A 14708-nucleotide genomic window follows, 5' to 3' on the forward strand; every position below is an offset into this window, starting at 1 on the left:
TTCCCTGTAGTCCTCACTTGGATAAAACAGATTAAAAATGTTACATGGCGTGAGAATGTGTTTGTTTAATACTTTTTGTAGGCACTCTATGTTGTCCGTTTAACATTCTACAGTTAAAAGTCTTATTTCAGACAATTTTAATTTTCTAAAAAATGTTTCATTGTTGCAGAAAACAAGGAAATTGCCCATTCCAGTGCGAAAGATGACTTTCTTAATGAAACCATCGCTATGAAAGAGGAGCTTGTGGAGCAGAAGTGCAGTGAGATAGCCAAAGATTCTCCTCAACCGAATCAGACTGATGATGCTCTGCTGAAGGAAACGATAGTTGTGAGACACATCGAAGGAAGAAATGCCACCATGCCTGGAGAATCCGAAGAGGGGCAAATGTCTGCATATTGTAAAGAAGAATTTCCCAAACAGGAGTTTGCCCACATAAAGCAGGAGGCTTATGAGAAAAGCCTTCCTTTAAACATTAAATCGGAGAATGTGTTTGGCCAGCCTCAGTCAGTGGATTCATTCACTAGCATGAAGTCTGAGGAAGACTTAATGAAACTTTATCAAAGTAGTACTGTGGTGGTCCCTGAGGACCTAACAACCTTTGTAGTGAATGAGTGGGAGAAGAATACAATGGAAAAGGGCAGAATGGCTGAGAAACCACATTGGTGTCCAAATTGTAAAAAAGTCATTTGGTACATTGTCTGCACTTCGAAACCATCAGAAAATTCATACAGAAGACAGACATTATTCCTGCAATGAATGTGGCAAAGTATTTGGCCAACTGTGTGCCCTAAGAAATCATCAGAGAATTCACACGGGAGAGAAGCCTTTCACTTGTACAGAATGTGGGGAAGAGCTTTGCTCAGAATACCCACTTGAGAAATCACCTGAGAATTCACACCGGAGAAAAACCATACAGTTGTAGCACATGTGGGAAGTGTTTTTAGTCATATGACTTCCCTGAAAAATCACCTAAGAAGTCATTCCGGGCGAGAAGCCGTACACTTGCGCCGAATGCGACAAAAGCTTCATTCAGCTGACACATCTGACAATTCCACCAGAGAACCACACACATCCGAGAAGCCTTATAATTGCAGTGACTGTGGGAAAGGTTTCAATCAGAAAACTCACCTAAAAAAGTCACCAGCGGACTCACACGTTTGAGAGACCCTACATTTGTGCCGACTGTGGAAAAAGCTTCAATCAAAGGACCCATCTGATATATCATCAGAGAACTCACACTGGCGAGAAACCATATTGCTGTGCGGAATGCGGAAAAACCTTCAGCGTTTTCAAAAGTTTAAAAATACACGAAGGCATTCACACGGGGGAAAGACCTTACGGCTGCCAGGAATGTGGGAAAAGCTTTATTCACAATATCAGCTTGAAAGAACACCAGAAAAACGTCACAGAGGACAGGGTCTACAGCTGTGCTGAATGTGGGAAGAACTTTAATAATGTCAAATGCCTTAAATATCACCAAAAATGTCACACAGCGGAGAATCGACACACTTGCAGTGACTGCGGGAAAAGTTTCAGCTTTTTGACCAGCCTGAAGGTACACCAGAAAGTGCATGCAAAAGAAAGACCTTATGGTTGTGCTGAATGTGGGAAAGACTTCAAACAGTTGGCCCGGCTGAGGATACACCAGAGAATCCACACCGGTGAGAGGCCATACAGTTGTTCAGAATGTGGGAAAAGCTTCAGTCAGAAGATCCTTCTGAAAAAACATGAGAGCATTCACACAGGAGAGAAGCCGTTTAGTTGTAATGAATGTGGAAAGTCTTTTACAGTCTTCAAGACGTTCAAAATGCATGAAAGGACTCATGCAGAAGAAAGACCCTATTCTTGCAAGAATGCGGGAAAGGATTTGTGCAGATTGCCCAACCTGAGGATCCACCTGCGGACTCACACGGGAGAGAAGCCATATACCTGTAGGTGAATGTGGGAAGGGCTTCAGTCAGATGACGAACCTGAGAATACACCAGAGGATCCACACTGAGAGAGACCCTATGGTGTGATCAGTGTGGGAAGAACGTTTACGACCCTTGGAGTGCCTGAAGATCCACCAGAGGATCCACACAGACGAAAGGCCGTATAGTTGTAAAGAATGTGGGAAGGGCTTCATTCAGATAGCCCACCTGAAAACCCATCAGAGGACCCACACGGGGGAGGCGGCCCGTCGACGGCTGCACTGAATGTGCAAAGGCTTCAATCAGATGTCCAACTGAGAATACATCAGAGAATTCACAAAGGAGAGAAGCCATATGGGTGTCCCGAATGCGGGAAGGGCTTTAGGTCAAAGGTGTCGTCTCAGGAAACACCAGAGAATACACGCAGGGAAAGCAGAGTGATTTCTGTAATGGCACCTGGCAAAAAACAATTGTGCCAAAAGAAGTATTAAAATGGACACGGAGTGTGCATGTTATGTTCCAGGTCAGTGTGTGGAATGCCCAAATCACCATGTTCATCTGTATAAAGATACTGTGAATGCAAAATGAGCTTTGACAAAACTCGCTTGAATAAAAAGGCACGTTGAAAAGTTTAAGATTTTCCTGTTACAAGTTAAATTTGCAGTTGTAATCCATCCCCTTCCTTTTGTGACTTTTCAGTTACTGTGGAGGAGCTTCACAGGCTTTATGAGATAAAAAAGAACATCTAAATTTTAAAAAATGATATATATCTTGCTAAATCTCTCAGAAAGAAATAGACATTTTCAATGTGTTTGTTTTATTGTTTTTTTTTTTTAAATTTCAGACGAGGTAAGAAATAGTAAACTACTCAACACACTGCAACCGACTTAAGACAATGTGTGGAGGCAGACCTGTTTGTGTTTGCCTCATGCATTCCTATGACGGACCGTTGGCAAACTCTTTGAAACATGTAGACTTATTTATATCCATATGCAAGAAATTCTATATCTTTATGAATTAGGTGAATACAGCCAAGGTGTTTTCTTCATCATCCTGTATAACTTAGAATGTATGCTAAATATTCCACAAGTTATAATGTAGACTTAACAGTTTAAATTTTAAATCGAGCATATGTGCGGTTTACAACTCTGGTCATTCACAAAGGCTATAAATCACAGTTTTTGACACCAACTAACAGGCTTCATTTTCTATCATGCTTTACATGCTCACAGATGCTGCCAATTGATTGTATTTTACATTTTATTATGGCATTAACCATTTAACAGTTTTCTGTCCCTGATGATGATGATGATGATTTGCCAATCACCATGTACTATTTCTTTATCTTCCATAATAGCATTCACCCATTCATTTTCTGTTTTAGTTGAATTTCTGCCTTCTACAGTGGACAGCCTGCTCTCACAATGTCCTAAACTTCATGTATTTTATGCAGTGTAATGTGCAGAATGGTTTGATCTTCTCCAAGACTGAGTAATTTGCCCATCTTCCAGGTATCACGTGCACAGTAATCAATATTTCTGCAGGACCACAGATCAAAAAGAAGTTCTTTTGCTTGGTTTTACGGTCATAGATGGATGTTGCTACTGGGATGACCTTTACTTTTAATTACTGTGGTTTTCACATTTTATTGTTATATGACGTTTGTGTTGCAGTGTGACGTAGTGGTTACTTCTGCTTCAACAGTCTTTTTCAGTTGATCAGTATCAAAAAAAAAGAACAAAAAAATCCACTGTGATTCAATATTGTATATCAATAAAATGAGAGAACCTGCTGGGGCTGCACACTTTTTAAAGGACTGTATATGTCACCTTAATCCATGTGGATTTTCAACATAATACTTGACTTTGGTACTTTGTTGTAATGTTTAATTGATTTGTATACATGCTCTGTACTCTGACTGTAGTGCCATGCACAGCCGCCGATAAAGGACACCATTGTGCAATCTGATGTAATTTGATTTTTGTTTTTGTAATCCATGATGTATGCTTTATAACAGTCATTGTATTGCGTCTTCCAGAGTATGAGTATTACAAAGTACTTTGAGGGCAATATTAAAGTCAAAATGGTGGCTTTAATTTGTATATTTGTACATCAAAGAGGCAGTGGAGGAGAAATTGGAGCCTCGATTAAGAATAAAGCATCTCCAAGAATCATGAATTAAAAAAGAACACTTTAAAAATATCAGCGTTAAAGTACAATTCTTACTAAATTTTCTTGAATAACATTCTAGAACAGTAACCTTCCACATGCAATGTAACATGGACGTGAACTGTATTTTAAATGGTGCTTTTGTGAGCAGCATGCTAAAGATGAACTGGGTTTGTTTCTATGCCGTGTTAAAGAGGCAGTTGCAGTTTACACAGAAATGAACAGAATTGATTTTTTGTTAGGAATGCATCTCTATAAACTAAAACAAAATGCATCATTCTGGTGTAACAGTTGGCACTACCACCTCCATTAGCTCAAGAGTAATGGAGTCAATCACGGCCTCTGCCTGGGGTGTGCATTGTTTTTAATGAAGGTCTTCTTCCCAAATACACGACATGGAGTTAGTGCTGCCGTGTGCATTACAACATATCCAAGACTGGCTTCTGCCAAGATGGGTCACAGCTTTGCCTTGATCCTGGATGGTCTTTTTTTTTTTCTTACTAAATTATTGTAGTTTTCCATGATCAAATACTTCTCTATGTCGCAAACATGCAAGTGTAATGTTTCATCTGAAAACAAAAACTAGCATTTGTAATTATTTTATCTCATTGTATAACTGGCATCTTATTTAGCTGACTTTATCAAGAAATAACTATTACAGAAACACAGTACAGTGAAGTGTTAAGGCTCCGACTTTTGGAAGAGCCAAATTCTATTTGAGAATCGGAAAGCTATAGTGCAGAAAATGTAGGCAAGAAAAATATAACTCACTTCTGAACCATTGAAATAATTAAGAAAAATTGAATCTACAGCAAGGGCGGCACGGTGGTGCAGTGGTAGCGCTGCTGCCTCACCGTGAGGAGACCTGGGTTGGCTTCCTGGGTCCTCCCTGCGTGGAGTTTGCATGTTCTCCCCATAGATACAAATCGCAGGTGCTAAGGTCTGGAGACCTGGAAAGGCCATAGACGATGAGCAAGATCTTGTTGTCCACGTCTTCTAATCCATCGTCCTGGAATGGTGTCGTTCAGGTAACACTGGACCTCCAAGTGGAAATGAAGCGGGGCACCATCTTGCATGAAAATGAAGTCATTAGAAACTTCTTGAAGGTGAATTTTTAAACTTTGAACTTTCCTCTATCCAGTGATGTACGGAATGTGTGTCTGTCTAAAGATTTTAAATCTGCTCTTTCATGGGCAGAGTGTGTAGTGCTGCTGCCTCGCAGTAAGGAGACCTGGGTTCGCATCCCCGGGTCCTCCCTGCGTGGAATTTGCATGTTCTCCCCATGTCTGCGTGGGGTTCCTCCCACAGTCCAAAGACATGCAGGTTTGGTGCATTGGCGATCCTAAATGGTCCTAGTGTGTGCTTGTGTGTATATATATTTAAAATTTTACCAAACTTAGTTTTCTAATTAATATATTGTTCCCAAAACACAGAACTTGTGAAATAACACATCACTTAATTAGCCCAGGAGTCCAATTAAAAACAGAAGCTGGTGGGAACAAAAACCTGCAGCCACAGGGGGTCCCCAGGACCGAGATTGGGAAACAGTGATATAGAACAAGGGATTGAGTAAAAAGTCGGTAGAGTAAAATCAAATTTGATTCTCACTAGGCTTCAGGAAGGAGGAAGGTACGTCCATTAAGCTTATTTAAGTATACTTTTAAACCAGGTATTGATTAAAAATATATAGACACAAGATATGGAATGCTTTACTGGTATGCTAATGAGATTAATTATATGTAGGCACACTAGTTGAATTTCATGTTAGGTAATAGTGAAAAAGGTTTGAATATGATACTCCATAGATCAAATCCAACCTAAATATGAGCTTGAAAAACGAAGAAAGTAAGTTGTGTATACGTACCTTCTTGGCTTGGAGATCACCTTGTTCCTTAATGCTTTTATAAAATGATGCTTATAAAACCAATCTTAAATGACTCAAAGTAACTATATTATCAGAACTAAAGTCATGAAGAGTGTATATAAGTATGTACTCATCACAATAAACACAGTTGACAATAGGTTTTAGTGCCATCGGTAGCATAATTAATAAAAAAACAAAACAAGTAAACATTACCCACTTACTAATACAGAATCCTTCTCATTGACATTTTACACAGGTTCAGCGAAAAAGGGGTTTCGTTATTTCTGTTTTACTCAGTAAAAGGAATACAGTGCGTTCATGTTTGTTGCAGTTACACGACGATTCAGACGTTTGTATATTATAGCCGTGAGCCTTTCAACAGTGAAGAGCACCATACAAACTGAACTGACAGTAGGCCTGGCTCTGCCACTACGGCGGAGGCCCTTCCAACTTTGATGCAATCGAAACAAGGAAGACCCCTAACTTTTCTATTCCATGAACTGCAATAAACGTATAACAATGTCCCCAAAATGTAGAGGCTGTATATCCATGTAAATGTGTGCTTGGAGAACGACATTTACAGCTTCACCTAAGGTAGCTAGGTCTTGACTGAATGTGAATACAAACTACACCTGGCTAATACGCTTCTACGGCGGTTCATTCACTATATGCACAATAACATAGTTTTTCATTATGATGGCGGCTTGAAAGGGGGTCAAAACCTTAATGCAATAAACACAATTGTCAGTTTTTTATAAGATAAAAGTGTTGTAGTTCCCTATTATTAATACTGTTTGTGTAAACAAAACACAACTGGAAAAAGTAGTCCGGAAATTGGGTTGAAATCTTTATTTAAATGACTGGACAGGCGACAATTCCCGGTTCAGACCTTTTATGTACAAGTGCGCGTTTGATCAGGCCCACCTATAGGTCACGTGACGAAGATTAACGCCACAGCCAATGAAGAGACTTGTGCTTCAGAAGCTGCCGCACTTAAGCTGAAATCTGTACAGTAGTTAGTGCGCTGATCCAGAATTAAAATGAATGCAAGTAGAAATATTCCCGTGCGAACCAAAACACATCTATCCATCTTTTTAGATCATGTTTTAAAATCTTTTTTTTCATATCTTGTTATTGATTACATGCCTGTCACCTTTTATCCAAGGCGATTTGCAGCATTCGAGATATAATTGTTAATTTTCTTTCGTTCGTTCCAGCTGGAGCACAGGCAGGTGAAGGAGGGCACATAAGGGTTTGAAATCGAAAGTTTTAAAGACTACGCCACACTGTGCCTTTTCACACCCATATGTTATATAATTCCTTTAACGTCTCTCTATAAACCTGTATGTTGTAGACTGTATCTCTCTCTTATATAGTGCCTTTTCACATCTATCTCTTAGAAAGATGTAAACGGGGTACAGAAGAGTTATATAGTACCGTTGACATCCATCCATCTTTTATATAGCGCCGGTCACATCTATATTTCCTACAGTGCCTTTCACATCCACGTATCTATATCTTATATAGTGTCTTTCGCCTCTCGCTTTCTCTCTTTATTTAAATCCAGACACGTGCGGGCATGGTGTTGAGTTGGGAGGAGAACTGCTGCGACCGTAGGGGAAAAGCAGCAGATATCGGGGAAAATTGCATAATCTCGAACTGATAATTAAAAAAAAAAGAGCCAGATGAAAATTCTGGTGCGCTTGATACAAGACGCCCGAATTCCCGTCGTAAATGAATGGCGCAGTGCGTCGCTTTTCTTCTTCCGCCAATCACGCGGCGCGTTGACCCAAATAACGCGATTACTTTGAGCATTTGGAGAACAGACCTGCACGGAGCGATGAGAGGAAGAGTCTGGGAATTTCTATATGGTAAATTATGCAAATGTACACCTCGGCATTATGGGTATAGCAACATGAAAGATGATAGAAGAACAAAGCGTAACAATACAGCGGCTGTCTAATGTCTGCTGCTCTTCTGAATGACCGTTAGGTGAATGCGAATCTCCTCAAATGTCCCAAGCGGACAGCGAGGTTTGAAGCCGCCACCGAGTGGTGAATCTGTTATTGTGAGCCGAGGAGTTTGCACAGCCTTGCTTCTGTTACATTGAGCTTTTGAATCCCCTGCGGAGCTTTCGGAAAGGAGTCGGAGTGACCAGAATGGCCAATATAGCAGTGCAACGCATCAAACGTGAATTTAAAGAAGTCCTCAAGAGCGAGGAGATAAGCCGAAACCAAATCAAGGTCGACCTCGTGGACGGAAATTTCACCGAACTGAGAGGAGAAATCGCAGGACCTCCGGACACGCCATACGAAGGAGGGAGGTACCAGTTGGAAATCAAAATCCCCGAGCCGTATCCGTTCAGTCCTCCAAAAGTTCGGTTTATTACTAAAATTTGGCATCCCAATATCAGCTCGGTGACCGGCGCAATTTGCTTGGATATTCTCAAGGATCAGTGGGCAGCCGCCATGACCCTCCGGACGGTGTTGCTATCGTTGCAAGCGCTGCTGGCGGCTGCGGAACCGGACGACCCACAGGATGCGGTGGTGGCAAATCAGCTGAAGCAGGACCCGGAGATGTTCAAGCAGACGGCCCGCCTCTGGGCACACGTGTATGCCGGTGCACCCCCGTCGAGTCCCAAGTACACCAAGGACATCGAAAAGCTCTGCGGGATGGGCTTCGAAAGAAACGCCGTCATCGCTGCCCTCTCGTCCAAGTCCTGGGATGTGGAATCGGCCACCGAGCTGCTTCTAATGAACTGAGGAGCGACCCGTTTTGACTGGACAACAAGCACCACACTTTTTTGGTTCCTTAGAAATGCTGTCCTGTTCCCATTTAATATTGTTGTCTTTCCGAATATGAAAAAATGTGCTGTTGTAAAAACGATCGGTTGAGAAGTGAGCGCTGGGTGTCTTCTATAAAGCATTAACGGGCAGGACTCAAAGTTCGACTCAGTTTTTCTTACGGGCAGTTGGAAAATATTTTGTTGCGGTGGAGATCCATTAATGTAGTACCTTTTAGAACAATCGATTTGGCTCTGTGAGCAACAGAGAATTGGTTATCAAAATTCGAAAGAAACGCAAGACAGCATATTGACTGGGCTGAACCTGCAAGACGAACCCCGCTTGTCTTGCGTCATCTGAGACTGCCGTTAGCTTAGAATGTAAAGGAGAGGAGAGGGGTGTCCAGCTCCGGTCGTGGAGGGCTGCACAGGCTGCAGATTTTCATTCCTTCCACCCTGTTAATTATTCGCCAATTACTATTGATAATGAAATGAATACTTTATTACACTAATTTTAACTGACTTACCTTTTAAGACTCCAAACTCTTAATTGTTCGTTTTTCCTTAATCAGAATTCAAACAATAATGGTATGCAAAGCGGGCCAACCTGCTTAGATTTGTATCTGTGCGTTTCTCAGGTGAACTTCTGTTTTGGTCTTCGGATCTTTAAGATGGTGCAGTCAGAAAATAAAAGATAAGAAAATGTCTGATCTGGCAGAATATGAGCACCAACAAGCCATGGAATTAAATAACTGGTTTGACTAGCAACAAGAACCAGCTTTTTAATTAAGAAATCATGGTTGCATTTTGAGTTTGCCCATTTTAGCTGACCATGTGTTGGCTCACTTTGCATTTCATTTCTGTTTAGATATTATTCCAAAAAAAAAAAAAGAAATAAATAAAAATAAGAGACCTTAATCAAAGATAACTAAAGGCAATCTGTTCAATTAGCAGCAGTTTACTAACGGAGAAGGCGGCTGAAACAAAAACCTGCAGCCCCTTTGGAGCCTAATTTAGAAAGTGCAGACTGACTGACAAAATAACCACAGGGAGAGAAAACCTATTACAGTTTAGGAAGGATAATGATAAATAATCAAAAAAGATGGACAACTGGATATTGGTACAGTAATGGGAGTATCAGACTAGTAAATCAGACCAGATGACGGCTGTGCATGTGATACTTTGTGTCTCCAAATTTTTAGAATAATGATAATGTTTGTTTTTTTTCATTTTATACATGTACGGGAACATAACCGTTCACTAATGCTATAGTAAATACAAACCACTATGATAAATAAATAATGGACTGACAGTCTATTATATTACTCAAAGGACAGACAATCATACGGGAAGAAAAGGCAGACCACCTGACAGACGCACCGTAAAAGACAAATCAAAACAAGTCTGAACACACTGACCTCGTTTAAATTTAAGGAGGTTCTGGTTTTCATATTTTTACAGATTATTGATTAAAATAAATAGCGCTGATGTTTAGGAAATGATGACAGCTGACCTGCAAGTTTTATTGGGTCCACGTGATTTTTTTCACTCCTAATATTAAGTTAGCTTCTTTTTTTTCCCCTTAGGTGCCACTTTAACATTTTATTTGGTTTTGGCAATCCCGTCATCAGATTATTATTATTATTATTATTATTTTTGAATAGTGTTACTGTTCAGATTTATTGTTTAAAAAGCGGACGCCATCAGTTTAGAGTACGGTTCAACTTTAAGATTAGGCACCTAATCAAAATTTTAAGATTAGGGACCCTGGCCTTACTCCCACAAACCTTAAGTTTAGGGTTTGTATAGTAGGTGCTTTTGGCGTCCACTTTTTGAACAAGACCCCAAATTTATTTAGTGATCGTTTTTCCACTTTTGACAATTGCATTGCAAATAGACACTCCTGCTGTGAAATTTATTTTGGACGTTGCACAGCGCTGAGCTTTCACTTTTCCTGCTATCCTCGTGTCAAATAACACATATTGTGCCAGGCGTGTAATTTAAAAATGTTAATCCATTTGATTTACTGCAGCACTTGTCTGCTCCTGCGAACACTCAATTTTTGTGATTCTCTGTTTCATCAGCGATAACAAAGGAATTTAGGAACATTGGGGTTTGATTTACAAAAAGGTTTTCTAGGATAATTTTATTACAGGACTGATCGTACAAGGAGCTGTTTTTTTCCACCAAAGCAAATTTAGGCATCTTATTTGGTGGATGTCTTTATATTTAGATTTGGGTGACACTTTTATCCAAAGTGACTTTTTAGATACAACTGGTGACATTTGTTCTTTCCGTTTGGAGCACAGGTGGGTGAAGTGACTTGCCCAGGGTCACACAGTGTCAGTGGTAGGATCTGAACCCACAACCTCAAGGTTTGAAGTCCAAAACCACTGCACCACCCTGCCTGCCTTTTCCCAGGGAAACACGTATAATATCTGGAATAGAACTGGTTTCGCTTCTTTCATTTTTTGCATTCGGAGCATGCGCAGGTCACACAGTGTCAGTAGAAGGATTTGAACCCACAAGCTCAGGGTTTGAAGTCCAAATCCTTAACCACCACAACCACCAATCAGCATTTTCCTATAGATATATGGCTGCATTAGACACACATGGTTATTCTAAAACAAAATCTTAAATTTTAAAATGAAATGAGTAAATGCACCCTCTATTATCTGATTTTTTTAAAATAAATGAGCCAATGCGTCCAGTATTTTTAGTCACTGTTGCTTTTGTCTGCTTAATTATTGGACTGTTGTGTTTGGCCCGCCACCTTGCAGTTCAGTAATTTAATGATGAAAGGAATCTGACAGAAACCCCCAGAAACCAGGACTCTTACCAAAGACAAGAAACACCGTGAGGTGATGCATGCTGATGAAGTGGTCCAGAATTTACAGTTGTGACAAAGTCTGACTTGTCTACACTCGACCTGGACTACCCATAAGCAGGTACCCAAGAATATTACCATCTGAAATGTACATGAAAATCTGTGATTTTTCTATATACAAAAATAAAATCTTTAGATGGTATCATTGAAACTGAATGTTAGCATTTTAAATATTTGAATCTAATTGATATGTCAAGTGGTTTTATGGCCAGTATTTCTACATATAATTTAATAGTACTATTAGATTATTATGATAAATATTATTGTATTATTTATATACCTTTACCCAGGGGACAGCCTCATAGATAAAAAAAAAAAACATTATTTTAGGTTTAGGTTTCTTTATTTAGTCATGTTTACACAAGAAAACATGAAATGTGCCTTCTCAGTTACATCCAATAACAGGTAACAGACAGAATGAAATAAAACAGACAAACAGAAATAAGAAAGGTTGAGGTAAGGCAGTTAGATAAAACATATTTACACAAAAAATTTGCACCAAGGGAGAAATTTAGCTCTTTACAGAAGTTGAAAAGATAAATATTATCACACAGGGCTATTCAAAATGAAAGAGCACATTTCAAAAATGTATTTCAAACCAACTGTATAAGACAAACCCATTCCGCAAATCACTGGATAGAGGAAAGCTCAAAGTTTGGTCCTGTGGTCCACGATATTGCATGCACTCAACATGAGCACCATGTGTAGCGCGACAAACATCAAAACGGTAGACTATTTCTTGCCACATACGAGTCCACAGGTCCCCAAGTTACAGAATTCACGGCTTCCTCAATTCGATGTCGCAAATCTTGAAGATTAGTGGGCATAGGTGGAACAAACACTCTGTTTCTTTAATGTACCCCCATAGATAAAAATCGCAATTGCTAAGGTCTGGAGACCTGGGAAGGCCAAAGACGATGAGCAAGATCTTGTTGTCCACCTCTTCTAATCCAGTGTCCTGGAATGGTGTTGTTCAGATAACACTGGACCTCCAAGTGGGAATGAGGTGGGGCACCATCTTGCATGAAAATGAAGTCATTAGAATCTTCTTGAAGGTGAATTTTTTAACTTTGAACTTTCCTTTATCCAGTGATTTGTGGAATGTGTGTCTGTCTTATACAGTTGGTTTGAAATAAATACTTTAAATCTGCTCTTTCATGGGCAGCATGGTGACGCAGTCTGCCTTGCAGTAAGGAGACCTGGGTTTGCTTCCTGGGTCCTCCCTGCGTGGAGTTTGCATGTTCTCCCTGTGTCTGCGCGGGTTTCCTCCCACAGTCCAAAGACATGTAGGTTAGGTGCATTGGCGATCCTAAATTGTCCCTAGTGCGTGATGTGTGTGCCCTGCAGTGGGCTGGCACCCTGCCTGGGATTTGTTCCTGCCTTGTGCCCTGTGTTCGCTGGGATTGGCTCCAGCAGACCCCCGTGACCCTGTGTTAGGATATAGCAGGTTGGAAAATGACTGACTGCTGTTTCATTTTGAATAGCCCTGTATTATGACAAACAACAAACCCCTCTGAAATGTACACCGGAATGACTAAAAATATAATAAGTATAGAAATCTTTCTTTAGTCCTGGCATATTTGTAATATAGATTTGAGGGTAATCGAAGGTGGTTTCCCTTGGATCGTCAGTTATTACAGTGACAAGAATAATTATGTGAACTCTTTGGAATGAGCTGGGTTTCTGTATAAAATGGTCATTACATATTACCTGATCATCTAAATCGGGGGTATAGACAAACACAATATCTTAAAGTTAACAACACACACGATTATAATCTTTTATGTTCTTATTGAACACACCCATCAAACATTTACAATCTGATATAGAAAAAGTAAGTCAGCCCTTGGAATTAATAAGTGGTCAATCCTCAAAGCAAGCACTTCTGGGAGCAGCAGATCGGACCTGTATAATGTACAGGAAGATCTCTGGGCCGTTCCTCTTTACAGAACTGTTTCAGCTCAGCCATATTCTTGGTAGGTCTGGTGTAAACAGCTCTACTGAAGTCGTGTGCTTTGAGTGGGCCACTCCTAAAAAAAAAAAAAAAAACGATCCTTAGTTTCATCAGTCCACAAAATGTTTTCTGCATGACAGTGCAGAGTGTTACGATGGACTTTGGCAAATCAGGCATGCATTATTTTTTTCTTTGGAGAGCAGCAGCTTTCTTGATGTCCTGCCAAGGATGCCATGCCTGTCCAAGTAATTTTTTTTCATTTATGGTAGACTTGTGAACAGAGATGTTCACCTGTTCTAGTAAATCCTTCAAGGCTTTAGCTGGTGCTCTAGGGTTTACCTCACTGAGCATTCTGTGCTGTTCTCTTTCAATCAATTTAGATAGAATTTGGTATAGTCGGCAGGATTAGATAAAGTATCCATCTATTAATCCAAGGGTAAATTCACATAGGTGGGAGCCTCTTCTTGTGAGGGCAGCCACAGTGCTAAATCATCTCCATTTATACACAATTTGATGGCTATCTAAAACCTTTAAAATTACTTTGTTACCCTTTTTAGCTTTATGCAAACCAACAATTCCTGACTATAGTTCTTCTCAGATTTGAGTTTGTGCAAGGCATGTTCACGTCAGTAGATTCTTTATTGTCAATACCAAACGGAAAATGTTTGAGTCTTATTTTTATTGGTCAAAGTATCTCTAAACCATACCTCCCATCTTGCTTTATTGATTGGACTCCAGTCTTGTGAACTGGCTGTTGTTGAAGTCATCAACCTAGGGGTTCGCAGACTTTTCCCTACCTACACTGAATATTTCAATAATGTATTTAGCATGTACTGTACAAGAGCACAATAATTTGTACATCTCTCTATTATAATAAAAGAATCTTGGGTCGAGACATGATTTTCTCGGAGACACTAACGTCCCACGAGACAAGGAGGACAGCTACTGTACAGGCTTTTAAATATTCGAAGCGTTGCACGACATGCAGATCACACAGCACGGCACAAGCGGCAGCAAGCCAACTAATCAAGCATAGAGGAGGTAAATAAACTATTTGTTTCCCATTGTACCACCGTTTAAGAGGGGGTTTCGGAGGAGCAACCGCATCTCCATAGCGTGTGTTCAGCCCCCTTCTTCGAAAC

General features: G+C 40.2%; 1 protein-coding gene and 1 pseudogene across 1 annotated transcript; both read left to right on the forward strand.

Moving 5' to 3' along the window:
• The window catches only part of LOC114661835 (zinc finger protein 91-like), a 54044-nt pseudogene that overhangs the window by 18464 nt on the left and 20872 nt on the right, over positions 1–14708 (forward strand).
• LOC127529790 (ubiquitin-conjugating enzyme E2 K-like) lies at positions 7634–8966 on the forward strand. The gene has a single exon (XM_051934626.1). It carries the CDS (start codon positions 8103–8105, stop codon positions 8703–8705), a length of 603 nt encoding a protein of 200 aa, XP_051790586.1. The 5' UTR covers positions 7634–8102; the 3' UTR covers positions 8706–8966.

The sequence above is a fragment of the Erpetoichthys calabaricus genome, chromosome 12, assembly GCF_900747795.2.
Source record: "Erpetoichthys calabaricus chromosome 12, fErpCal1.3, whole genome shotgun sequence".
Lineage (NCBI taxonomy): Eukaryota > Metazoa > Chordata > Cladistia > Polypteriformes > Polypteridae > Erpetoichthys > Erpetoichthys calabaricus.